Source organism: Rhinolophus sinicus, chromosome 7, assembly GCF_057876585.1.
Source record: "Rhinolophus sinicus isolate RSI-liver-muscle chromosome 7, RSI-T2T, whole genome shotgun sequence".
Classification (NCBI taxonomy): Eukaryota; Metazoa; Chordata; class Mammalia; order Chiroptera; family Rhinolophidae; genus Rhinolophus; species Rhinolophus sinicus.
The window spans coordinates 2,784,794-2,811,356 of record NC_142507.1 but is presented as its reverse complement, the minus strand read 5'-3'; the positions used below and the strand labels follow the sequence as shown (position 1 = coordinate 2,811,356).

General features: G+C 39.9%; 2 protein-coding genes across 16 annotated transcripts in view; one reads left to right on the top strand and one right to left on the bottom strand.

Moving 5' to 3' along the window:
* RALYL (RALY RNA binding protein like) overlaps positions 1-26,563 on the top strand; it is a 1,518,143-nt gene that overhangs the window by 1,022,434 nt on the left and 469,146 nt on the right. For 2 of the 15 annotated variants that reach the window (XM_074318484.2, XM_074318480.2), the window contains exons 1-2: positions 14,817-14,948; positions 15,722-15,810. The exons of 1 other annotated variant lie outside the window; for it this stretch is intronic. Coding sequence is in view for 3 of the 14 variants with exons in the window: in XM_019726281.3 (XP_019581840.1) it covers positions 16,284-16,344 (61 nt within the window). In the remaining 11 variants the exon portion in view is untranslated. Of the gene's footprint in view, positions 1-14,714; positions 14,949-15,260; positions 15,866-15,951; positions 16,100-16,141; positions 16,345-26,563 lie in introns of those variants that run through there. 12 more of the 15 variants (XM_074318486.2, XM_019726284.3, XM_019726283.3 and 9 more) reach the window with 10 other exon arrangements.
* On the bottom strand, positions 8,389-14,896 carry LOC148757620 (uncharacterized). The gene is made up of 3 exons (XM_088799739.1): positions 14,870-14,896; positions 14,142-14,827; positions 8,389-10,330 (listed from the first exon to the last, which is right to left on the bottom strand). The coding sequence occupies exons 1-3, from the start codon at positions 14,894-14,896 to the stop codon at positions 10,288-10,290; spliced, it is 756 nt and encodes a 251-aa protein (XP_088655865.1). The 3' UTR covers positions 8,389-10,287.

Below are 26,563 nucleotides of genomic sequence, written 5' to 3'. Positions count from 1 at the left end.
GTAGCGGAGACAGTGATTTTGGAATCCGACACGCCGGGACTCAAACCCACGATGCTCTCTTTGTTATCAGGGCATGTCTGGATAATCACTTCTTCTGTCTGAATTTTCTCATTCGTGAACCCGGTGTTGCTGGTAAATGAAATATCAGTCTGACATACAGAAAAACAATTTACATTATCTCTCTCAGTATTTAGAGAGCAGTGCCTCCCAAGAGATCTGCAGGGTTCTGGGGACATCTTTTAGTGTGTCCCTGCCAATGTGAACACTTTAACTGAAAGATGTTACATAAAACTGATGGGTCTGCTTGATGTGTAACTGTTGATGAAGACTCAGACGAGTGGGCAGAGGAAAGGGCTGACATATTTGTTCATCTTTCAGTCTGTGCAGGGGAGGCTCCTTCCTGGTGCCTGGAAACCTGTTAATGTCTGGAAACCATTTCTTCGTGTTCTTTATTATCACATGTGTCATTGCTAACTAATTTCCTGTTTCCCACCATGAGAAAAAAGGTAGCACATGATCATTTCTCATCATGCCATCGCTTTGTGGAACCTGTTTATCCTGAGACAATTTAGGCCGTCTTGCCTCCAATTCCCCCGTACCATTCCCGCCATGCTGCTCCCCTCTCCCCTCACGGTTCTGGGCCATCCAGCATGATGTCTGGGTGTACTGGCTTCCAACGATGTCCTCACAGGTTTCCCCTGGGCTCTGGGTCCCCCAAGTGCAAATCTTAACCAGAGCATGCAGAGAGAGATGTGAAAAGTAATTCATTTTCTGATCATGTTAAACTTACGAATTGTACCTTTGCAGAGTAAACACAGGACACATCTTCCAGCCATGTTTTCTTTTGAAGTCTTTAGACCGTAATAACTGCATGCCCAGAATTTGATCTCTCAGATAGCTGACCATGATGTCCCTGGGGATTTATGTAATAGCCATGACCACGGGCTTCTTTCATAGCACTCAACAATGAAACAAATGTGGCAAAGGAGGGCTTTTTCACCTTTCTGAGAATCGGGATGGGAAACTTGTCTATGTCAGTAGCAGCAAGCTTAGTGCAATATGTCATATTGAGACAAATGCGATGATATGAAATATGTAGGAAGCAGGCTGAAATCCAAGTCACAAAACAGAGCATTTCTTTTAAATACTATGAGTGATAAATCTGTGAGCACTTAAGTAATATTAGAGGTAAAGGGAAATGCCAGGCAAGCGTCAAATGAACGTGCAATGTTTTCTAGGACTTTTTACCACATGGGGATGACGAGCTATGGGAATCCAGAAATGTACTATGTAGTCCAAACTAATTAGCTAAAATTATGTAAGATAGTTCTCTTCAATTAGAGATTAAAACCAGGTCTTGCAAAGGATAGAATAATTTTCTAAAAAGCAGAAAATAATTGCACCGCTCAGTGTGTTTCAATCCTGACTTCCTGGCATTGTTCTCCTCGGGTCCGGAGGGACTTGGAGATTTTATATCTCCAGTAAATACCACAGATCATGGATTCACCCAGCAAATCCCAGATCACTGGGTCTGACCTCATCATCTGGAGAACAGAAGAAGCCTGATATTTAATGAGTGATCACTACATGTCTTGACAAGGAGAGATGAATTTATTTTGTTTATTTCTTTAAAAACATAATATTAATAATTACATATAATATACATATATGAATAATATATACATGTATTATATTATATTATGTTATATTGTATTATGTTATATACAGAGGATGCCAAAAATGCATACACATTTTAAGAAAGGAAAAAACTGTATTCAAATTGTAATAATATACACTGATAACAAAAGATGACTCTTCTAACTAAAGAGATGACTTTTTGTAAGACATCTTTATTATTTTTTTATACTGTAGGAAAGTTTATAATTATCCTTTCTATCTAGCTATTTTATCTTGAATATGTTGACAATTCATTTCGGCTGACAGGGGTGGTGGAAATAGTTTTCTCTTTTGATAAATGAGCATCACACTTGAGAAGAGTAGATTTGCTTCTTTTAGGAAATTATGTGAAGTTATATTCTAATTATAATGTTAGTCAGCATCAATGATTTTATACTCTAATGACTATACCTTCTGAATCTGTCACCATCACTACTATTTGCAAATAAGTTCATTCTTAGCACGTGGACTCCTCTTTTTGAAAAAAGAACCTCCCATTTAAAGAAGTGATGTAATAAATCTACTGATTTTTAACTTGATTTTATATGGCTTCTTGCAGGTTGCATTTAAACTGAATATTGGTATCATTATAAACTCAAAGCACATGCTGCCTTTTTGAAGAGATGGTGAGACAGGCAGTAGAAAGAAAGGAATGCATGAATAGAAAAGCATTCAGAATAACTTATATTCCTGTAGAAATTCAGTAGGAACAAGGAAAGGAGCGTTTTAAAGCAAAATCCAAAAACCTTACTTAGGTCATTATTTTAAATTTACAGGGGAAAAAAATCTTACATTTTTCTAATAATCATAGAAGAAATCTTCTATCATTTTAAAATTTTTGTAAATAATCAAGCTTACCACAGTTTTTATTTATAGTTAACTTCAGTTTATCCTTGGTAATGGAAAATTAATATAAAACAGAGATAAAAGTTGAAAACATTCAAATATCCACTTTTATTCACCATTCTTATTTCATGTTTGACAAAAAAAAAGACAATGCTTTCAGCAATTTGGCTGAATTTCAAAAAATGTCTTCCGCCTAATTTTCTGCAACTGTCAGACCACTTGTTTGTTGAATAAACAATTACCAGTGCTACTCTTGAAGTTCCCGGGCCATCCATCTTGAATCTAGTTAAAAATTCTAAACGTCACATTCTGTTCTGTTTTTCCTCTTGGTATCAGATAAATGGACTTGTGCATTTACAAATACTACTAGGTGCCTTCATACCGTGTTTCCCCGAAAATAAGACCTAGCTGGACCATCAGTTCTAATGTGTCTTTTGGAGCAAAAACTTAATGTAAAACACGGTATTATATGAATATTATATGATATGATATGATATGATATTATATTATGACCGGGTCTTATATTAAAATAAGACTGGGTATTATATTATTATATATTATATTATAAACACTCAGTCTTATATTATATCATATTATATTATGTTATATTATATTACATTATATTATATATTATATTATATTATATTATATATTATATTATATTTTATGTTAAAGACCTGGTCTTATATTATAGTAAAATACGACCAGGGCTAATATTAATTTTTGCTCCAAAAGACGCATTAGAGCTGATTGTCCAGCTAGGTCTTATTTTCGGGGAAACACAGTAATACCTATTCTCTTTTTCTTATTGTCCTAAAGTGCTAGTTGAACGTAGTCACCTTCCTGGCTTCCCTTCCCTTTCTGCCCTCTGACCTTGCCTTCTCCCTCCTGACTGGACATGATGGCTGGAGCAGGAGCAGCCATCTTGGGACCAGGATAAAGGCAGCCGTAGTCTCAGCACAGCAGAAAAGACACAAGGGAGGGATTGGGTCCTTGATGAATTCTTCAGAAAATGCCCAGCCCTGGAAAATTGGGACATTGAAGCACAACAGTGTGAGACGGACTTGGCAGCAATCAAACCTGTCAATCATTCTTTGCTGCTCTTAACTGACTCCAGGCACGAAAATAACTTCCTTTTTGATTAGAGATTCTGAAACTTTGGTTACAACATGTAAGTTTTCTTTGGCACTTTCTCTTTTAACTCGGAACACACATTCATTAAGACCCTTAAGTATTAATTTTGGTAACTGAGTACATATAGGCCAAGACATACTAAATATACTCTTTCACATTTACTTTCATGTTAAAACTGCAAAATGTGTGAAGTTTAGAGACATCAGATTATGCCATCTGTCACCTTCAGCCAGCTAAGTTAATTTTCTGATTAGAAACCTTAATTTGGGTGAATTTAATAATTCCCTCCATATTCTAATTGGATCATGTCAACCAGTTGAAATTAAATTTTTCCAATATGGGTTTGAGGTTATTTTCACTGCCTGTGCCCCCACCCCCCGCCCACGACAGACAGTGCAGGCCTTGTTATTCCTGCCAGCTCTGGACCTGTTTCAATTATCTCATGGTTCAGGGAGTTGTTGGGTTTTAAATGGATACTCCCGTGATGGGAAATGGCTGCTGTTTTTCACCATATTTTCTCTTATCATCCGCAGATAATTAGTTCTGCCTGACAAAGCACTTCACAAGGGACAGCACCATAGCTTTCATAAGTATCTCAGCGGTGCTTTTCCTTATGGCTGATTCTTCCTGAACCTGCTGAAACCGGCTTCGTTATCATCATTATTCCCCGTCACTTGTCCACATTAGAAATGTAGACAGTATTAACAATATATGTAGCAGATACCTGCATGCCATCTTCTCAGTGCTCCTAGATATTTGCATAGCAGCAAACTGGGGCATTACAAAAACAAGCTTATTGCTCTGACCCTTGGCATCCATGCTCACACCCCACCATTGGAGCCCTGATGAGACTGTCAGTGCCTCTTCAATTCTTAAATGTATCATCTGCTCCCATTCTTGACATAAACCGAGTTAACGTGAAGGATGACAGAGCTGTCGCCTTCGCAGTAATAAAATATCTACACATCATAATTGAAAGCCAATGAGTACCAGTAAAATATATTTTTAAGTGCTAAGATACTATGTAAAAGAGAAGATGGAACATGTTTTTAGTAAAAACTTCTCAAGAATGGGGGGAAACCCTCTATATTAAGTATACACATCTGTTGTGAAGGATTGGCCACTTGAAATATGGTAACATGAGAATGTGCTTCTTATAATCAAAGACATACGGTAATAATACCTTTATACTGATTTGATAGCTCCTCATGTTGGAAAACAAATCTATTGACCTGTCCGTGCTCTCTGCTGAAAGCCTGTAACAGCTCTGTCATTGGCTCCTTCTTTTCCTCTGGTTTTTAACTCCCAGCTCCGGAAACTCTCCAGGTATCTCCTCTGCTGAGCTCATTCCATTCGGAGCCTCAGCTCTCAAAATCTATGCCCATTATTCGCAAGCCTCTGCAGAGACGACTGGGAAATGTAGGTTATGCAAAGCACATTCTCCTTATTACCTACTGAGGAATTCCACTTGTATACCTTGTTGTCACGACTAGCACAATACGTCCCCAAACAAAATAACTTTTCCCAACACAAGTTCCAACACCAACTAACTCCCATCCCCTTATTTTAAACCACAAGGTCTAGCTTGGCTGTAACCACAATGCAGGAGATAAGATCTGGGCTGAGAGAGAGGAGGGCACTGGACTGGAGTTAATGGGAGAAGCAGAATCCTGGCAGAGACAGAGAGGACTTATCGGAGACCACGCAGCTGCAATGGGACAGCCTTCCAGGGATCAGGTACTGAGCACAGCAGTTTGCCTCCCCTACCTCCGTCTTCCCAGCAGCAAGCACAGTGAGGACAGCATTGCACGTCCGACATAGAGCTCACTTCCATGACTGAAAGAAACACATGGATGAACCAAGAAATAAATGGATGAAGAAACAATGATACCCATGCCTCTGAAAGTGTTTGCTCCCCGGCACTCCACAGGGCACAGGCTAGCGGCGTCTATAAGAGCGAGCCAGTCTTGGGTGACTGTTGCCAGAGGACCAGTTTCGGTGTATTGCTGACATGTGATTTGGGACAGGCAACAGGCTTGGTTAAAAGAGTAACGACAAGCATCCGGTGTGATAGGCACGGGGATTTGGACACTCCCAGGAATCCTTTTATGCTTGACACCCTGGCAGGTCGTGGACTCTGCAGATCTACTCAAAATCAGAGCTGTTTTCTGTTTGGGCTACTTCCTAAAATAATTGTCCTTAAAAATATTCAGGCCCTTGTTGCTCTTTTTCCCTTGTTTTGTTTTTTTTTTGTTTTTTTTTCCTCCCTTCTTGGCAGAATTCTACGGCTTCATAGAATGCATAGCCAAATCACCAAGTGCCTTTTTGAAGCAAAGAAAGGTGTACCTGTCTGCGGTACCTAGCGTTGAGCGAGCACACCATGCTGAGAAGTGTCCTGGTTCACCACCGGAGTGAAATCCACCTACCAGGCCCCAAACGTGCACAGAAAATCTATTTGTGCTGCCTGCACGCCTGCTACCTAAAGCTCATGGGTATGTATCCTGCATCACCTACTGTCGGCACCTCAGGCACTTGTCAAAGAACTTGGCCATGATTCGCCCGTGATCCAGAACTTGGGCAAAGCTTGCCTGAAAATCTGATACAGGGGGATGTGTAGGGTACGCCTCAACTATCCATTGCCCCAGGTTCTCCAAAGCCTGTCCCTGCAGGGCTCCAGCATAGAGAGAAAACGGAGTCCAGTAGAAATGCTGTCGCTGAGTTGAAGTTTCATGTTAGGTCCTCAATTTTTATAGAAAGACAATATAAAATATTGATTTAAAAATTATTCTGTATTTATTTTCCTTCAATATTTTTTAAAATTAAAGTTTATTGGGGTGACAATGGTTAGTAAAAAGTTACATAGGTTTAAAGCATACACTTCTGTAATACATCATCTATATATCACATTGTGTTCTCACCACCCAGAGTCAGCTCTCCTTCCATCACCGGATATTGGATCCCGTTTACCCTCATCTACTGCTCCTCTCCCCCCTTACCCTCTGGTAACCACTAAATTGTTGTCTGTGTCTGTGAGTTTTTGTTTCTTTATTTGTCTTGTTCCTTTGTTGTTTTCACTTTTATATCACACATATCAGTGAAATCATATGGTTCTTGACTTTTTCTGTCTGACTTATTCGTGTAGCATAATAATCTCAAGATCTATCCATGTCGTCACAAATGGCACTATTCTGTATTTCTTACAAAAGAATCATTACAAAGATATAAGAAATAAACTCCTTTGAGATCTCAGCATTAAAATAAAGTGAATCCTTCCTGGTGAACTTGGTAAGGAAACTAACTCAAGCCAGAGGGCTGCCCACTAATTTCTGTGCAACTTTTAAAGAAATTTTATTTTATTAAAAAAAAATACACAACTTTTTAACATGTATTGTTTTTAAAAAAGGTGAATGAAATGAGATTAATAAACAGAAGTGTAGTTAATATTTTAGTCTAAATTTAAAATACTGAGCATTTTTACGTATGATATGCATTGACACCATTTTAAATTTGAGACTTGAATTTAAAAAAAAAATCCGAATCTGAGTTTTTGACTGTCTTTCTATGACCCATATTGTCAGTGTCTCCTGGAGAACACACTGAAGCACAAGTTTCTTGGAGCAGATTTTCAGAGTCTCATTAACAAAGATTCAACTATGAGACTGTTTCATCAGTGTTTACCTATTCTGCCTCCCCAACCTGGCTTGAATGGGTTAAAAAGTAATTCTACATATGGATGAATAACCGTGTTTCCCTGAAAATAAGACCTATTCAGACCATCAGCTCTAATGTGTCTTGTGGAGCAAAAGTTAATATAATGACTCGGTATTATATTATATTGTATTATATTATTATATTATACCCAGCATTGTATTATATTATATTATATTATATTATATTATATTATATTATATTATATTATACCCAGTATTATATTGTATATTATATTATTATATTATACCCAGTATTATATTGTATTATATTATATTATACCCAGCCTTATATTAAAATAAGACCATGTCTTATATTAATTTTTGCTCCAAAAGACGCATTAGAGTGGATGGTCCAGCTAGGTCTTATTTTGGGGGAAACGGAATTTGCCAATATTCACATGGTTTAGAGTACCAAAGTAGCATTTCTCTCACACAGAGTACATTTACTTCATAATAACCAATGAATACCTTTAGAATTATTATTTAAATTGTACATGACTTATAGGACATGTATGAGTTTTATACTCATCACTTGAGTGTTAGACTTCTCAATTCACTGTCATAGCTACTGGGTTTTTGTTATTGATGATGAGAAAAATACATTATAAATAACTTTTAAGTCAGCATAGAAGTATGATGTATTATGCTTTAGGATTCTAATAAAGGTCCTTAACCTGAATAGAAGAGATTCTAGCTGTATCAGTAACGCTCCTCAGGAAGCAACCGAGTTTTTGTGTATCTCCACTGCTGGACAAAAATTAGGAGAGGTTTCACTTTCTGGCAAAATTTTATCTACAAAATCCAACTTCCCCCAAAAAAATAGTACATTCTAGAATCAGGCATTTAAATTTTAATTTGCTTTCTTTCCTCTTTGTAAACTTTAATTTATTGTACTATAATATTTTGATACTAGCTTTTTAAATTCCTCATGCCTCCCATAAATGTCTGAAGAATGTTTGTTGATTTCTTCTTCTAAGCCTGAAAACATGTTATATCTTCTGTTGCACAAATGACAAGAAAAAAATTACAGATTACCTTTATTTGTACGAGAAACAAGTATTACATTTGAAGATGACATTTTGTCTGGAATGCACACATTTTTATCTGCTGAACTTTGAACACAGTTGAATTAGGGACTATACATACAACATGTTGTTTATTTATTTTTTTAATTAGTTACCAATTCTTTTTCAAAGCAAGCAAAAAAGTGAGGTAGATCAAATCTTAGTGAAGTCGTTCTCTAGTTATGTGACAATGAAGTCCTGCATTTGATTTTACACTGTTTGTTAAGATAAATGCGTCACAAACTGGCAGTCAGGCAAGAACAAGTGATGGCTTGTAATGAATGGCGTCCTGCTTTCCTGCAACATGAGACTGAACTGGCATGCTTGTGTATTTATAAGTTTGCAGCTTGAAATATTCATAGTTCCCCCAGTGGCCGACTAGTTGTTCGTTATATTTTTTATTTGGAACGACTGTGTTTGATCTTTGCTCTTGTTTTCTCTGGAGCTTTAGATGAATAAAATAACAAATAATTTACTACCCTGAAGCCAAACAGCCAAGAGCTGTGATCTTTTCAGATCTTAACAAGGTTGACCCCTCTCTCTTCAATGCGAAGGGAGAGCAGAGGGGGAAGAAAATAATCTGGGGAGATAGATGTAATAGAAATAGATATAGATAGATATAGACATAGATACAGATACATACACACGCACATACATACACATATATCACATACATAATTCTTTCTTAAAAATCATTTTTCCCAAATGTCTACCCCCACATTTACTAGTACAAAAGATTTCTATTAATTTGATAAAACTCAAAGTCAAAGAATTAATGTATTACGATGGCATCTCCTGAATATGTATGGGAAGATATAAAAGGTCTGAGTTCTGAGGTACAGAGAAAACAGAGTAGAGGATATCAGAGAAACATAGAATATAAAACAGAAAGTGATATAAAAGCAACCTATTTATTGTTTCAACAAGACCGAAAAAGGAATCTGGAGCACACAGATCTATATATACCACAAATCAGATTTAACTACTTCCTATAATCATTTTTAACCAAATGTCAGGTCACACATTAGTTAGTACAAAGGATGTACTAAGAAAATATTGATTATTTAAGTGTTCAACTCTGTGGTTAAGAGGCTTGCCGATACACTGTCACATGATTTATCAGCTTAAAATCATTCTACCATGCTTATCTGGCTTTTGAAAACTCTGGAAAAGAAATTTTATTTTCAAAACATGAGCTTCATATTAATAAAAATAAATAACTTACTAAATTCCATGGCAATTAGAAGAGACTCTTGTTGACAGGAATCCAAAACTTGATAATAACCAACTAATTTTATTCATGCATCTTTTGAATGCTGTAACCTTTAAACAAAATAAATGAATACCTCTGATCTAAAAAAAAAAAAAAAAAAATCCAGAGTTGAATTAAATGAATAGTGATACTTAAAATCCATATGGCCTCTAAACCCCAGTCTTTTAAAACTGAAACAAATAAACAGAGAGAAAATCAACAGGAGAATCAACTATAACTCTATACAAATCACTGCATATACAGGAGTTAGTTCATACCGCTGCGTCTGAGACCTCGGGGTAGGACAAAAAGGCCAGTTTTCTCCTCCATTCTTCTTACACAAAATTACTTTTCCATTGGAACCTCACTGCCTTCTGTTACCACTCTGAGTCTTTAGGATAAACAAATCTCTTGATTTTTAAACACAAATGAAAATATCTCTTTCTGTTTTTCTGTCTCTTTCGAGAAACGTTACTTGCTCTTGTGCAGAGTTTTGTTAAACCGAGCAACAATGTTTTCTGGAACTTTCAGGCAACGTTTGGTTTCACAAAAGAAACACTGTCAAGTCTGCGATGTTTTTCAAAAGTACTTTCAGTCGCGTCTTCTAGGGCTCATCTGTATGACCCTCATCTGTCCGGTGGCAGCACCTGTCTCACATTAAAAAAAAAAAAAAAAATCACACATTCATGCAACGCCAATGTCTTGGTCTTGCAATTTCTGGCCCTCCCGCCTCCTTTCTTTCCATCTTTCTTTCCTCTCCTCCTTTCTGTTCATCCCCCTCCCCAGTCCTCTCCATCCTCTGTATTCTCTTCCCTTCCAAACAGTATCATTTTCTCAGTTTTGTGGCTATAATGACAGCTCTTTGTCATTAAAGTTACTTTCCGTGCTAGATGGTCTTTGTTTCACTAGATGTGAACGCCCTTTCGCCTTCCATCTTCCAGTCCCATGTCGCTGGGCAGAGGCTTTTACAATGTTTCTGATGATGGGGCCTTTGTAACAGTCCGTGTATCAGGATCTAAGACACAGGAAGTAGTTATGAAATAGCACGGGTTTGTCATTTATGATGCTTCTCACTTGCATTTTGTTTGACCTGAATCCCCTTTCTTTCTTGCTCATGTCAGGTTTCTTCTATGTTCATATTCATACGTAATAAAATGGTTTAAAATTACCTTCATACTTTTAACCTTTAGTACCTTTCCAGGGGCCTATTTCTGGCTCTAGGACCGCCACATGTTCGTCTTTAACTCTTCTGATGTAAAGAGACATCCTGGATGAATCCACAGCTTCTAAATTTATAAACTGACATATTTGATATCCTCTTTAGGACGGATGATTGTCCGAGCAGTAATCGATGAGTAATAACAAATGATGCAGAACCTGCACACGTCACACCTCCCCTTTCCTGCCCCTTAAGTGTCCATCAGGAAACTCATCAGGGCTCCCGGTGTGTACCCTCTGTCACTGTCACTGAGGTCACATTACCACAGAACCACATTCAACCTAATTAACGCAAAAAAAAAAACAAAAACAAAAAAAAAACGAACACATTCAAAGCAAGAATATTAGTAGACATAGTAATTGGCTTTAAATTTATTTTCTTAGCAATACACATATCTTATTAATTTTATATGGACATAAATATGAATGTACGTAAGTCATAAGAAATGCATTGTACGTTTTATTCTATATAGCTGAATTTTTGGGATTCCCTAAAATATACCATGTGAAGAGTGAAATAAGAAATGTTAAAATTTAAATTACACGGACCTTTTGATAGTTCTTCCTTATTTTACTCAGACCATATTATAGTGTTACTATGTATTTTCATATCTTCTCATCATTTTCTTTGATCATTTGTACAAATTATCTGATGAGTTTTGGTATTTGCAATTCCTCCAAAAGAAATATTGGAAAAAGTAAAGGAAACCCATCAAACTAAAAAGAGAATTATAAGTAAAGTATGTTTCTAGGTAGGGATAGGACATATAATGAAAAAATAACCAAAAGTTTAAAATGACTAAATTTGAAAAAAAATAACAAGCAAAACAGAAAAATCATTTGAGGGCACTGGATGTAAAAGTGTACATTGAAACCGTGATATCACAACACATGGTTTCTATGTATATATTCATATGCAAAAACTACATGCACCTATAATTCATGTACCTTCAATGTTTTCTAATGGGAAGACGTTGGGATCCTGGAGCATAGATTTCAAAGTAGACTTTTTTTCAATCATTATTTATCTCATCTTAAATTCAGTATAGTTCTCAATTATGAATTCTGCATGGTTTACTTTATAATGTACATCAAAAGGAGTTGACAATTGCAACTTGGCTTTACAGATTCCTATGCTTAACTTCTGAGGATATGACCAGGATGTATGTGATCACATCTCTTATGCAGATTTTTGGTAAAGAAAAAAGTTAACCCCTCCATCTGTGCTTTTGAAGGTTTATTTTCTTCTGCTTGTGTTTTATGGAATCAAAAATGTGAGTGAAAATATGTGTACTACTACTGTTATTTGTGGTGACTAATCTAGCCAAATCAATTCCCACAAATTTACTGTAGATCTACTTACTTCATGTAGATTATTGTGCATTTATTAATGGGCCTCAGTAGCAGTAGTATTTGAAAATACTTAGTATCTTGCGATATTTTATTCTAACTATAAAGCCAGAGAAATTTTGGATCCAATCCCACCTCTAACATGTACTAACAATGGAATCCTTGGCACATTACTTAAGTTCTCTGACTTTATTTTCCTAATCTGTAAAATGAGTATAACACAATGTGACAGAGCAGTTACAAGTAGGAACAGAGAGGCGAACGGTGAGGCACTGCTCAGTACATACGAGTTCCCTTACCCTAACTCGGTTTATTCTTGATTTCAATTTGGTGGTGCAACCTGAAAGATGAAAATGGCACATTGGAAAAAAAATAAACAGAGTATTTTGAGCACTGTACTGTGATTATGTAAGTAGATGGGGAAAGTGCAGGGAGGGGATGCCTTGCTCTTTCTTCCACAGAACTGCATTTAACATAAAGGGAAGTCACTTTATTGAATAATAAAAGACTGACAATCACTGAGACTGGCTGACAGCCACTGCTGCAGTGCAATTCCAAACAGCTTGTTTTTCAAAGTTCTTCTTGGATAACTCTAGAACCCTGGCCTTGCCCAGCCCTTCTGAAAGGTTCAAAACGGATTGTTAAAGGGATGATTCTCACATTTGACTACCGCTATGACAGAAGTGATAGAAAACATGTACTAACAGAGTATTTTCTTCTTAAATGATTAGAATCGGATATTTTTTGACATGGAAAGAAAAAATTGGAAAATTTAGCAAACTAAGGTTTAATGGTAGACAAAATTGACTCATGACTCAGAAAAGAAAGGACCACATTTGAAGAGATCTTATAGCAAAACAATAAAACAAACAAAAAACAGTGTGTTTTACAGTGAAAAGCACATTTATTTGATCACTGTATCATCCAGCTTAAAATCCTATGATTTCTGAGTTCTATTCAGCATGGCTTCAGAGTTACCAAATCCACTTGGATGCATTCGTCTTTGTAACCACTATTTCTCATCAGCAGTGCTCATGCCAAAGTATGTATAATAAATATTTAAGGATATTTCTACAGTTACTTTAAATCTCTTATTTAAATTGTGGATTACTACTTTCCTTGGTGAATGAATGCTGACCAGAATGTTTGAGAAACCGATTTACTGTTGAAGCTCTCTCTAGTGGACGTGTACTTCATTTTCAGAACTGTCCAGGTTAGGTCATCTCTGGGAGGCATTTTATCTTAAATGTCAACTAGAAACCTGCAGATAAAGATCAGGGGCGGCAATCTGGGAACTGCAGGGCTGTGCTAATCGCTCCTGCTCAAACACAGAGATGCCCGTGAATTCCACACAACCCAGAGCGAAGCAGCACAGGGAAATGGCCCCGATGTTGGTACTGCACAAAAATGAAGAGAGAGAGAGATGCGTTCCGGCGCCCAGAAAGCTGATGCTTGGACAAGCAGCAGTAGAAAGATCCCAAGGCATCCAGCGATTGGCTGATGGAATCTTTGTTCAGGCGCAGGCATCCTCAGGCAGATGCCAGGTGGAGAATTCCCCGGGGCCCCGCGTCCAGAACGCGCGACCGGCCACCTGGGCTGCGCGCGTCTCTCCGGGTGCACGTCTCCCCCTCGCGATCGCCGCGCGCTCGCTCCCCGCGGGAGGGACTCACCGCGGGCCCACTTGTTTCCCGGCCCCTGTTCTTCCACTTGCAGCCCCAGCCCACAACTTGAGCAGGAGTCAGGCAGGAACCGCTGCCATGGAGCTTTCCAGACCAGCCTGGAAGCCGGTGCGCGCGCGCGCGCAGCCCAAACAAACAATGCCTGGCCCACGAAGGAATGCATTCGCGCCCCACGCGCCCGCCCACGGCTGTGCAGCCCTCCGAGAGGCACCTGGGACGCGGGTTCTGCAGGAGAGGCTGTTGCGTCTCTCCCAGGACCGACGTTCCTCTCCGCGGACGGCAAACGCGGCGCCATGCGTTCTCACGGTGACACACACTGCCGGCGGCCCGGCCCGCGACAACGCCCCCAGCGTGGCGCCGACCCGGCTGCCCGAGCTTCGCGAGGGGGAGCGCAGATCTGGGGGGAAGGAGAGGCCGCTTGGGAGGGAAGACGGGAAAGCGGGTGGGGTGGACAGTGAAACTTCGGGAGAGCCGGGGACGGGCCCCTCCTAAGGTAACTACCTTGCGACGGGAAACAGGTGCACGCGCGAGGGAGCGGCAGCCACCGCAAGTTCGCGGGGAGCAGCAAGTTGTTCCCGCCTCCCGGGCGCGTGGGCAGCACCCCGCGCCGCGCCGCGCGGCCATCGCGCCCCCCGGCCAGGCGGCGGCAGCAGCGGCCGCAGTGACCGCGCCTCCGGCACCCGCGCCGCTCCCCTCCCGGCGCGGCCCGCCCCGCGCCCGCCCCGCGCCCGCCCGCCCGCGTGCGTGTGCGTGTGCGCGTGCGCCTGCCGGGGTGCGCGCGCGCGCTCGGTCCCGCGCGGGGCCCCTGCTCGTCTGCGCGCAGCGCCCAGCCGGCCTCGCGGGCGCAGCGGCTCCGTGGGCGCCCCCGGCAGCGGGTCCTCCCGGCCGGAGACGCTGCTGTCACGTGTCAGTGCCCGAGGCCGAGACCGAGAGAAAAACGCGCTCCGTTCCTTCTTCCACCGCCATACTGTATTTTATACCAAATCTCATTTTTATTCCAACATTTTACTCCCGCTCGGTGAGTACCTTCTCAGTGCCATTCTTGTCCTATTCTTTTTTTTTTTTTTGTCCTTTTTTTTTGTTTTTTTGTTTTTGTTTTTTTTCTTCTTCTTTTTTTTTTCCACTTCTTTGATTATTGTTTGTATTTGGGAACGCTGGAGGAGCATGGTTTTGAGCCATTTCCTGAATCCAAGTTTTTCTAGCGTGCGATGGTTCCGTAGACGAGGCGCTGTGTCCGGGAGTCCGTGGCGGCCGTGCCCGCGGGAGCGACTCCCACCGAAATGTGCAACTGGTTTTATGGAGAAAGCGATGTGAAGTATGGTGCCTATTTTTTTTTCCTTTGTAAAATATAAAAAGCATGTTTCTAACTCCTTTTTGTTTTTGGCATACTCTTTTTCTGATAAGATTTTTGGATAGGTGGGATTTTACGCAGTGTTTACAAGTTTGTGGTTTTGCGATACTGGTACAAACCACTGAGCAAAGACCTTTATTTTCTAATTTTTTGGTGCCCTTTTTGGAGCCGGTGAGAACAAATTCGTTTTTCTCCCTCCTGTTTTTTGATACCCATTGATAACATGAAACTTTTCTTGCAGCTGGTTACTGGGATTATTTTTAAGCAAAACACTTTTTTTTCTCCTTTAAATTAACGATGACTTTTGCACATTTGACTTTTTAAAAAAAGAAACGGAGATAATTTTATGATAGATATCCTGATATCTATATCTATATTATCCCTTCTTCTTCCCCCTCCCCTCCCCGTAAATCAATTTTCAAATGTGATGGCAATGGAAGGTTTTTCTGGAAAAAAAAAAATGAAGTGCGGTTTGGTTTCCTTGTCAACGGAGGATGAAGTGAACAGCTGAGCAGCTTGCAGAGAGCAGGTACTTGGTCCCCTTGGAGGCGTCTCCCGGGTTTGCAATGGCAACGCCGGCCCTGGTGAGGAAGTGTGTGTGTGTGTGTGTGTGTGTGTGTGTGTGTGTGTGTGTGTGTGAGCTCGCGCCCGCGGTGGGGACAGCCGTGCCGGGCGCTGGGGAAAGTCCCCTGCTTCCGATCGGTTTTGAATGTGCGCAAAATACAGCCCCGCCTTGGCTGCGCCCAGATCGGGTCGGCGGCCGGCGGCGTCTGCGCCGCGGGCGGGCGGTGGCCGGGGACGCCGCACCCGCGGGCCCTGTAAGTTCTCCGAGGGCCACTTGCAGAGCCTGAGGGGCGAGGGCCGAGGACGCCGCGCGGGCCGGTGGGGCGGCCCCTCGGAGCGCCGGGGAGATGGGGACGCGCGGCAGGGCAGCGGCTTCCCCGGGCGCTGGCCGCTGGCCACGGGGGCCGGGAGCTGGAGACCTTTGCCAGATCCCTGAGGATGGCACCAGCCCCCGCACCCCAACTCTGTCTCCTTGGCTGTGCCCGGAGTAAACAACGCAGTAGGTCTTTCCCAGCCTGGGAGCTCCTTCGAAGGGTTTTGCTGTCTTAGTGGCGCTGTTTTTGGATCTTTTCTTTCCTTGGTGTGTTGCTCGGCTTTAAGGGCTTGCTGACATCTTCCAGGGAACGGGGGGATAGTTACTCTCTACGATGGGCACCTGGATATCATGTTGAGAACGAAACCGTTAGTTTCCGTTCCTGAGCCTATACCGCCCAAAGGTGCAAAATAGCTTTTTACTTGAGTTTTAAAGGGATAGCGTTTCCCCTCTTTTTAACCACCTGATAGTGGTTCCAAAGGTTTTCACCCTGACCACTGGGCTCAGGGATTGGTGATGGTGTTGATTTTCTGTGCGGGTAGCATTACAGTACAGTGTTGCATGTTTCTATGGAGTTTGTGATATTGTATGATTGTCCTGTTACATGTTTCCAGTACAGTCTACTTTGATTTACTTTTTTGGAGACGAACCGGTTGGTAATTAAAAAAAAAAAAAAAAAAAGCCTTTTCTGAACTGAACATAGTGACAGAATCTGCTGGAAAACTTGCTGCCCAAACATTTCTTGTCGTACTACAAATCTTAAAATCTGGAGGGTAACTATTGTTGAAATGATTTGATTTTGAAAGCTTTGATTTTCTTTCTTTTCCTTACATGGAAAGTCCAGCCTTAAATTTATCGTGCATATGTAATTTGGAGTCTGTTAAAATGAATACAAAGCAAATGAAATAACTTTTTATTTCTCAGATTAAGTTTTCTTCTAGGCTACCCATAGACATAAAAACGAATTCCAGCACACGGAGGGCCCATAACACACAGGTTAATAACACACTGTGGTGTTTCCAAGCCTGTAACCTCAATCTAGAATGCACTTTATGCCTGTATTTCTTTACTCTTTGCATTAATAGAGATGGGAGTGCAAATGACTGCTTATCTGTAGAAGATTAAATTTTATTGTAATAACTAGAAAGCGATGTGCATTTTTTATTCATGGTGTGCTTTCTCATCAGAGGTCTTTGGAAGTTGCAATGGGAGTTATTTTTGTAGTCAGGGTGGCTTTTCTCTGTTTAGAGGGTCCTGTTGCATTTACGTAAAGAAGATAGTTTAGGTCCTGTTTGTGGAACAGCAGACCTGGTGTGGTAAAGGGTGCAGTTCTGAGATTTAACTCAGATACTATGTTACTGAACTTAAATAGTGATTTTGTGAGCACATTGCTAAAATGTTGCCTGTCCTATAGTTTACACAGCTAACAGAAACATTTAAAGAGCCACTTGCAACATTCTGGTTTTTCTAAATCATTTTTTACCATAATTAAAGTCTGTAAGTAGAAATGTTCATTTATTTAAAAAATTCAAGATAATGCCTGCACATAATATTTCATTGCAGGTTGTATGCCACATAAGTCATTTAGTTCTTTGCAAAGAGAGAGACTGAGTGAGAAAGGAAAAAACAAAACAAAACAAAAAAAAAAAGAGAGAGAAAAAAAAGAAAGGAAAAGAAACTTGAGTAACCAAACCAGTTTTCATTGAGGACCAGTTCCTGCCTTAAGCTGGGGGTGCTTGTGTCTTAAGACTGGGGCACAGCCAGACCTGTACTGTGTGATGTATCCAAATGAGATTGAAACTGTAATGGGGCAGAAGATGTTCATAGGGTTTTGATGTGGGAACAAATACATAGCTGTGCTTCCAATTCTGTAAATAAAGATCATAGTAAGAAGCTGTCGTCATCTTAGGTTTTCACTTAATATTCATTGTTCAGTATGTTCATGCTTTTGGTGAATTTCTATCTATTGCATCCAAATTTTTGAAATTTTCTCCTCCATGCGTCATGTTGGTGATTCTGCAACTCTTTAAACAGATCACCTATTAGTTTTTGTGGTAAAAGTCTTTAAATGTAGTATCCTATAGTTAGCACCGCCTACTGGTTTATCATGGAAAATAACCTTGTTCCTTCTTTCAGCAAGCAACCCACCCATAGTCTGAACAATTTAATCATGCAAATAATTTTCAGCTGCTTACTGAGAGCAAGAGTGAGGAAAAAAAATGTTGCAAGTAGAGAGGGTCTGGGAGGTGAAGGTGGGGTGGTGGGGGTTGTGTGAGGGAAAGAACACATAAATTAAATTGGCTATTGGACCACTAACTGATTAAATAAAATGCCTCAAGTATTTCATTTAATCAAATATTTTATGTGAATTTCAACAAAGAAATCATCACAAAGTTAAAGCAACCTGTTAAGTACCCTAGAACTTTTCTACAGGATGCCAAAATTTGGACATTTTGAAAAATCCTGGATTACTGAATTAATTTCACAATTTCTGTCCCAGTCTTGAACATGGTAGACAAAGAAAACCTTAGTTGGATTTCTGTCCTGAGTGATGTGGTCTGTCCAAGAATATTTAAATGAAGAACTTTTCATCATGAAAAGTAAACATTTAATCATGTCATATATATATATATATATATATATATATATATATATATATATATATATATGTATATATGTATATATATGTGTATATATATGTATGTGTATATATATATATATATATATATATATATATATATATATATATATCCTTCCCTGGTTATAAGCAAGCAAGCAGCACACAGATTTCCAACTTATCTGCATAAAGCAGTCACAATAGTGATGTTATATTTAAGGGGGGAACTTTCGACCCCGTATTCATAAAGGCACTCTTTTATATTCTTAACTAAAGAAGACAGATTACTTTTTAAAAAAATATGATGGGTTTATTTTCTCGAACTTTTACGAAAGGCAAGTGGTTAAAAGAGCTACTGTATTTATGCAAATCAATGACACCTTTGGGCTATAAAAATAATGGGCTATAAAAATAATACACATACATTTGATACACCAAAAAATATGTTATCCTAGTTAAAAGAATTATGTGCTATGTAGATAACTGTTTCTTAAGTAAAATAGTCTTCTTTTTTTTTTTTTCCTGAGTCAGGGTGGACCTACTTTGCTTACTGCTCACTAGCACTGTAACTAATTATTCTGTGCATCAAATCAAATACAACTCATTGGAAGTAGAAGAGAAGTGAGTGGATATTTGGAATTGTTTGCATGATGAAAAGGAAATTGAAGAAAACATTTTAATTACCATTTAATGAATTCATTCTCCTCTCTGACTTTGAAAACTTTTATTTTTCAATGGTGATTAGTGGTGACTTTAAAAACTACAGTGATTATTTTTTTTCGCTTATTTGATCACATTGCCATGAAGCAAATACTATTTTATGTATATAAAAAACTGAGGGAGTAATGAATTTTTATTCAAACTGCTTCTGGACCTCTGGAAAGTAATCAAGAACAAATTTAAAAAAAAAAAACTTCACTGATCTGATGTTATTGTTATTATTTTCTTATTGTTTTGTTATTGTTATTTGCTACTTCTAGTGACTTGCAAAAATGCCTTTATAATTCCATTGTCATAAATAGTATGATTTTTAAAAACAACAAATTTCTCTCAGTGATTGACAGTGGCCAACATAAACTTTCCCATTCGTGACAAGGAGGACAATTAATTTTGCTACACCATGTTTTTGAGCATAATAATTGTTAAATAAAATGTAAGTAATAGGTGATTTCTGAATGAAAGCTAGTTACACATTTAGCAAGTGTTCTACTTTTCTTTTTACTATTACAGTTTGACTTGTGGAATACATGTATGTAACCTAGCTTTTGGCACCTTTTTATAGTTTCGCTTTTTCTCATAGCTTTTCAGTTTGCAAGAAAATATTGGGGAATGTTTGTTGTCATTCATTTGCTTTGTTAGACTTACATTATATCGCAAACTTACACTGTGGAAAATTGATTTTGTGTTTTTTAAATTCTCCCATAAATTTAAAGATTTTGGCTGTCTGTTTCACATTAGCTTGCTCTTTTTCTGGGACTGAGTCCTGGAAAACATAGAGCTGTTGGTTTACTTTTTTCTAAGCACTTCTAGTCACAGATAGGGCAGTGGGAAAACCTGAGTTAGAGTTCAGGATAAGTGCCTTTTGGACTGACCTTGGAGATTCCTCAGGTGGGTCAAGGCTGTGAGATTGATTTCCTGGGCCACGTATGAGTCGGAAAGGAGAGGAGAACTACAGTGAGAACATGGGAATTCCGTCCTGTTGTCTGGAAGATGCATGGAAGGCATCACTAAGCACCTTCATTCTAAAGAAACCTAGAGGTTTTAGCTGCATAAATGTGTTTCACAAAATTACATTTAACCCATCAAAACATATTCTCTTTGCTTAGAATACTGTAGTTGAATAGTTTGTCTAACTTGAACAGCCGAAATTAATTGCATTCTTATATAACCCATGTGTTAGGAGAAAATATTTATACACATTCTGAGAGCCATATGCTAAATTATAACAGGGGCACCCTATTTTTGAGTCCGTTTGGAAATTGTTAACAGGCTGGAGAAGGGAAAGGCTATTTTCTCGTTAAGTCATGGTGAAAGGGAAAGAAAAGCAGGACTACTGTTTATCGATAGGCCAAGTAAATACACATCTATTGTTCTTCCCTCCATAAGTAAGTGGTGTCACCATTATTTTATGTTTTTGAGGAAACTGAGACTGGGAGAGAGATGTAATGTGCTCAGAGCTCCACAGGCAGTCCAGGGACAAGTGACAGGAATGTGTGAATCCACACGTCACGTGTCTCCTTCTGTATAGCGACGTTCCATTTGTGGAGAGGAAATTGTTCATTTGTTTCACTTCATGCAAAACAACTACACTATCTTTATTCTTGGTCCATTATTGAAAATGACTGTGTTTTGGCAGGTTGTCACTAGTGACGCTGTGGCCACACGACAGGACATGGCAGCATTTACTGGGCGGCCTTGACAGACACTTTGGGTAACTGTGCCATCGCACTTCTCCCCCAGGAATCCAGGGCTTCTGCAGAGAGCCCAACAAGTGGAAATCAGGGAGAGGCCACGGGTGCTCAGTGGTTGGGGAAAGGACATGATTCCGTGTCCACAGTGGCTTTACAGAGGCTCTGGCCAGAGCATTCAACAAATACTCGCCTCCTGAGTACAAAACGCCTTCTCTACTTGGGCAGGTTTTGCAGTGCGATGTGGAAAGTCAGTCTTTTGACAAGGAACACACTGAGCAGTCTATTCTCTCCTCTCCCAGCAAGTCCATAAACACAGGTGTCACCTCTGTCTCCCAGCTCCCTGCTGCCAGCATCACCTCCACTTCAGAATCTCACCATTGCACATACTGGGACATGACACTTTTTCCAAGCTCGTTTTATCTGTTTGCAAATAGCACGAAACACATCTAACCGCAAGATGTTATTTTAGGGTGCTACTTCTAAAGGCCTCTTCATATGCGTGAAAACGTATTCCTTTACTAAATAGTTTCCTCGCAACTTGAAAAAGGGGATATTTTTCAACAAAGAGTGGGAAACATGAAGTGGAGGCAATGTGAGTGAATGTGATGAAATGGATTTCAAAGACAGTCGGAGCTCTGCAAGTCTATACAGTCAGCGGGTGTGGGGGGTCACGATGGGGGACTATGAAATGCAGCCTTTGAGGTTTGGAATCTGGATATCTAGAAAACGAGTGGTATAAAACAACACAAGCGATAATGAAAATACCTAGAGGAGAGCCTTGTGTGGTTGACGGTGGGAGAATGGCTCATTTTGGGACAGGTCACGCATTTAAAGTTCCAGCATTAGCTTCTGGATGAGATGACTGATGTGCGATGGAAATTCAGGTCTAGAGCTGAAAAACACACTGCAAGCTAGAAAGAGATATTAGGAAATCATCTGCATTAAAACTTCTGAAGGCAGTAACTCATCGAAAGGTAAAAAAAAAGCAGGGAAACACCTGCATTTTTCTGCGTGGATGTGAAAGGAGCTACTTAAAGGCAGAATAAAAAAAGGAGGAGGGTAACCACTGAATGTAATTCTCAGGAGCAAATTTCAGAATGTTCTAAGAAGGGTTGCTGTGATCAGTAGTTGCAAAGAAGAACATTGCTCACCTTTTAGAAGAGGAAGGAAATGGGATTAGTTCCTTAGTTAACTGACTTCATTATTGGTTCAGCCCTGTGCTGGAGAGGACTTGGGGTACATGCCACCAGTGAGGACCCTGCCTGCAGGGGGTTGCCCTCTGACTGTGAGTTTAGTCTCCTCAGATAAGTGCAAGGTCGTAATAGATTGGGGTGAACTCCATGGGAGTAGCAGCTTGGGGACATAGCAGAGAATACGCAAGAAGTCTATGAAGAGATTCTGGAGCCATAAGGGGAAACTTGGCAAAGTTAACAACTGTTTGTTGTCACGTGTGTGAGTCGACAGTTTCATCCCTTTCTCGGGTGACACCTAAGTCTGTGATCTGGCTGGGCCGGCACAGAACTTTGGAGATTAGCAAGGCATGCATCCTGGGAATGGAAGCGCTGGGTTTTCTTGAGACAGTGAGTGCGGTAGGATAGAGGGACCCTCAGCCTGGGCTGGGAAGGGGCCAAGGGCTGTGCCCGGGGATGGGACCCAGGAACAGATGAGAGGAGCCCGGAGGTCATGACGAACGTGAAGAGCAAGGTCACTGTGCTTCACGGAACGAGACGGATGGTTTTGATCCGAGGAGAATATTGTATTTCCTGATTTTGAACGTGGAGCAGACTGAAACAATGAACACACTTTCGAGCTTGGGAAGGCGTGGGGCAGCCACTGCTGATGCTGAGAAGTTGGTGTTGTGAGGAGAGGCTGAGTGTTCAAGTGTAATTTAGAGAAAAGGGATTTTTTTAAATCCATAATGGGATGACCCGGGAAAAGGCGGGAAGGCAGACTTTAAAGCATGTGCTAAAGTATCAGTGACGTCCCTGGAGGTTTAGGATGAACACTGCCATAACCAAGTCCCGGTAACTGGCAGGTAGCAGCCACAGTTCCTGCTGCTTCTGGGGTGGCTGTGACTGCCCCTGTATTTATAAACCATCCCCTGGGCCAGACTGACTTCTAAACGTGTGGTCCTCGAGCGCCCCATCTTCGTCACACCCTCCAAGAGTGTGTTATTATCCCAGATGGTAACACGGGGGAGGAAAGAGGTTCAAACACGTGGCTTGCCAATGCCTTCATCTAGAACCGCGCTGCAAGACGCAGGAGGCTCCAGCTCTTGTCCTTCTGAGTCGTCTGTGGTGTTTCTGCTCTGGGCACGATGGTGAAATTCCCAACACGTGTGCGTTCATTCCACCTCTGTATGTTGGGGATTCTCCTATATCTAAGTCACTGAGTTTTAGGACATTTAAAAATGTTTGAAAACCAAACAAGACACTGGATGCACCTTCATGAACTGACAGTCTACTCGGGGAAGGAAAAGGTACACATGAAAAGTGACAATGGATACAGCTTTCAGAAGTCAGGGAAGTAGAGATGGTCATTTAGGGTTACTTAGATTCCTAAGGCACTTTATAATTTTGGAATGCAAGGCCTCTCTTTCCCAGTGATGTGGAAAGGTCCTTAGGAGGGGAACTTGACCGTGCTGTCTGCGTGTTGCGTTCCAAAGTGAGGACTATATGAGAACAGACAGGGCACATGCGTAGCAGGAAAACTCAAAGGGCCAAGGAAGACGACAAAAGCAACCAGAAGATGTCGGGAGGGCGAACTCAAAGAAAAGTAAGAGATGAAAAGGAATGAAAACTTTTGGAGGGAAAAAAAAAAGAGGTACAACAGTAAAAAGGTGCAGTGAATATGACTGTGTGACTTTGTATTCATATGTACTTTATGCCCTAAAATAGAGTCCATTGTTTGGGAAAATGAATTTTGTTTTGGAATATATTGAGGTTACTCAAAATTTCAAATGAAAATGTCTTCTGAGACACTCTTCAATATTATACAAACATATAAAACGAGTTCAGAGCTGTCTTTGCTTTTAGATTTTATTTTGGGGGATGGTGGACAATGATATATACAACTGTCCTCTCTTATCTGTGGGGGACACATTCCAAGATGCCCAATGAGTGCCTGAAAACACAGATAGTACTGAACCCCATGTATATACTATGATTTCTCTATGCCTACCTACCCATCATAAAGTTTAATTTATAAATTGGGCACAGTAAGAGATTAACAAGAATAACTGAGAATTAAATAGGACAGTTATAACAATACACTGCAACAAAAGTGTTGTGAACGGCTTTAGGGCCATTAGGAAGTAAAGTAAGAGTGACTGGAACACAAGGACCAATACTGCAACAGGCGACATTATAACCAGGACCCCTACTAAGTGACGAATGTCCGGTGATGAGACAGGTGACTTGTCTGAGCAGACACAGTGGGGACACACTGGATAAGAGACGATTCATGGCTCAGGAGGGATGGAGTGAGCAGACCACCATATGCAATTTTAAATCTTCTAGAAGATACAGCACAAAAGTAAACAGAAACAGGTGAAATTCATTTTCATAATGTTTTATGGAGCCCAGTCTATCACACATGAGCACTTCAACATGTAGTCAATATAAAATTCTTTTTTTTTTAATATTCTGTAACTTTTTGTAGTAAGGCTTTGAAATCCGGTCTGCATTTTACGGTACAGTAAGCCTAGTCAGCTTTCAAATGCTCAGTAACCACACAGGCTAGTGGTAACCACATAGGGAAACGCAGGTCCAGACGGGTCATACTCTCGGGATGATGCCATGTTTTTAAATTCTTTTTGGCATCTTGTTCCTTACTAGAAATTAGGCAAGAAATAGCTCCAAAGTACTCTCTGGTTGTCTCAGTTTTAGCTTTCACTTTTTATTAAGAATCTAAACTGACATCCACTGAAGTTCATTTTTTCCTTAAATGTGATCCCCAAGTTTGATCAGCTGGCTGAAAAATATTAATACTTATGCAATAAGTATTTCTTGAAAATGTGCTTTTTCATCATTCTGTGTGTGACGAGAATGGAGCTTTCAGGGTAGAAAGGATACAGTGACAAACCCCGTAAGAGCTGAAAATAAAATTCAGGATTAAAATGATATCTTGTTTTGTATTAAATCAGAGGGTTAATTTCCCTGTGTAATTTCACTCACAAAATATGACTCATTATAAACTAAAAAAAGTCAAGCCACTTTTGGAAGATTATGTTGAAAATGACACATTAATGGAAGGAAAGACCTCAAGTTTATAGAATATTAAACAATTTGTGTCATCTCCAAGATTAAAGTGATTTAGTATCTTTGGTTAAAATTTGGGAATCATCAAGAATTTGATGGGGGATATAAGCATTGAATTTTGATCCATTATGTTTTATCATCCGGTGGTTTCAGAGCTAAGCATGTGTCCATGTTCCCTGTATAGGTGTTTCAGGGTTTGTCGTGTGTGAGTGAGGGAACCCTGACCTGTGCGTGTGAGCGAGGGAGCAAGGGAGGGAATTACTTACTTATAAACAGCCTTACAAAGTGGTGTTAGGAATCTAGTTGCCACATAAAATCTGTTCTCTTTTTTTTCCCCACCCATTTTTGATACCATGTGTCTGTGCCAAAAAGATGCATGACATACATGTAATATAAACAAACTTTACTCCGAGATGGATTTTCTGTTTTGGAAGAGAGCTGGAAATACTCAAGCATGTTAATTCCGGATTTTGGATTCCGAGTGTTTGACCAAATGTGCCTCAGTGTTGATTCAGTTGTGGAACTAACTACAAGACTAATTTGTTTCAAAATACGAATGAGCCAGTCATACTTTGTATTTTTCCTTCGTGTCAAAAACGTCATCATGAACTCGGTACCATGAGTAATCTAGTGAGTGTGGCATTGGTGTATCAGGTCTTCAGTTGGGGAGTATTCCTTAGTCCCTTTGGATTTTGTCTGGTAAGGGAGAAACAGTTTAATGTATCTAGCACATATTGAAGTTCCAGCCTCTCAGATTAGGTTTACAACACACCTGGGAGACAGACAGTTTTGGGTTTGTGATTTCCTTCACTGTAAGAAACAGGAACTTAGATACGGAATTGTATTCGTTCTCCAAAAACATTTTTTTAAAAAATTTTATACTTTATTAGATGACTTTTCTCCAAACAACTAAATGGATGCACATATTCTAAATAAATGCATGCCTTTTAATAAATGAAACGAGAATGCTAAAGAATTCTCAAAAAAGTCTTAAAGGGGAACACAGGGTAGTGTAGATGTGGAAATTATAATCACATGCTAGTGAGAAGATTCAAAATTACACATCCTTCATTTATATTATTTGATATATAGTGTCTTGATTTTTGTTTAAGTAAATA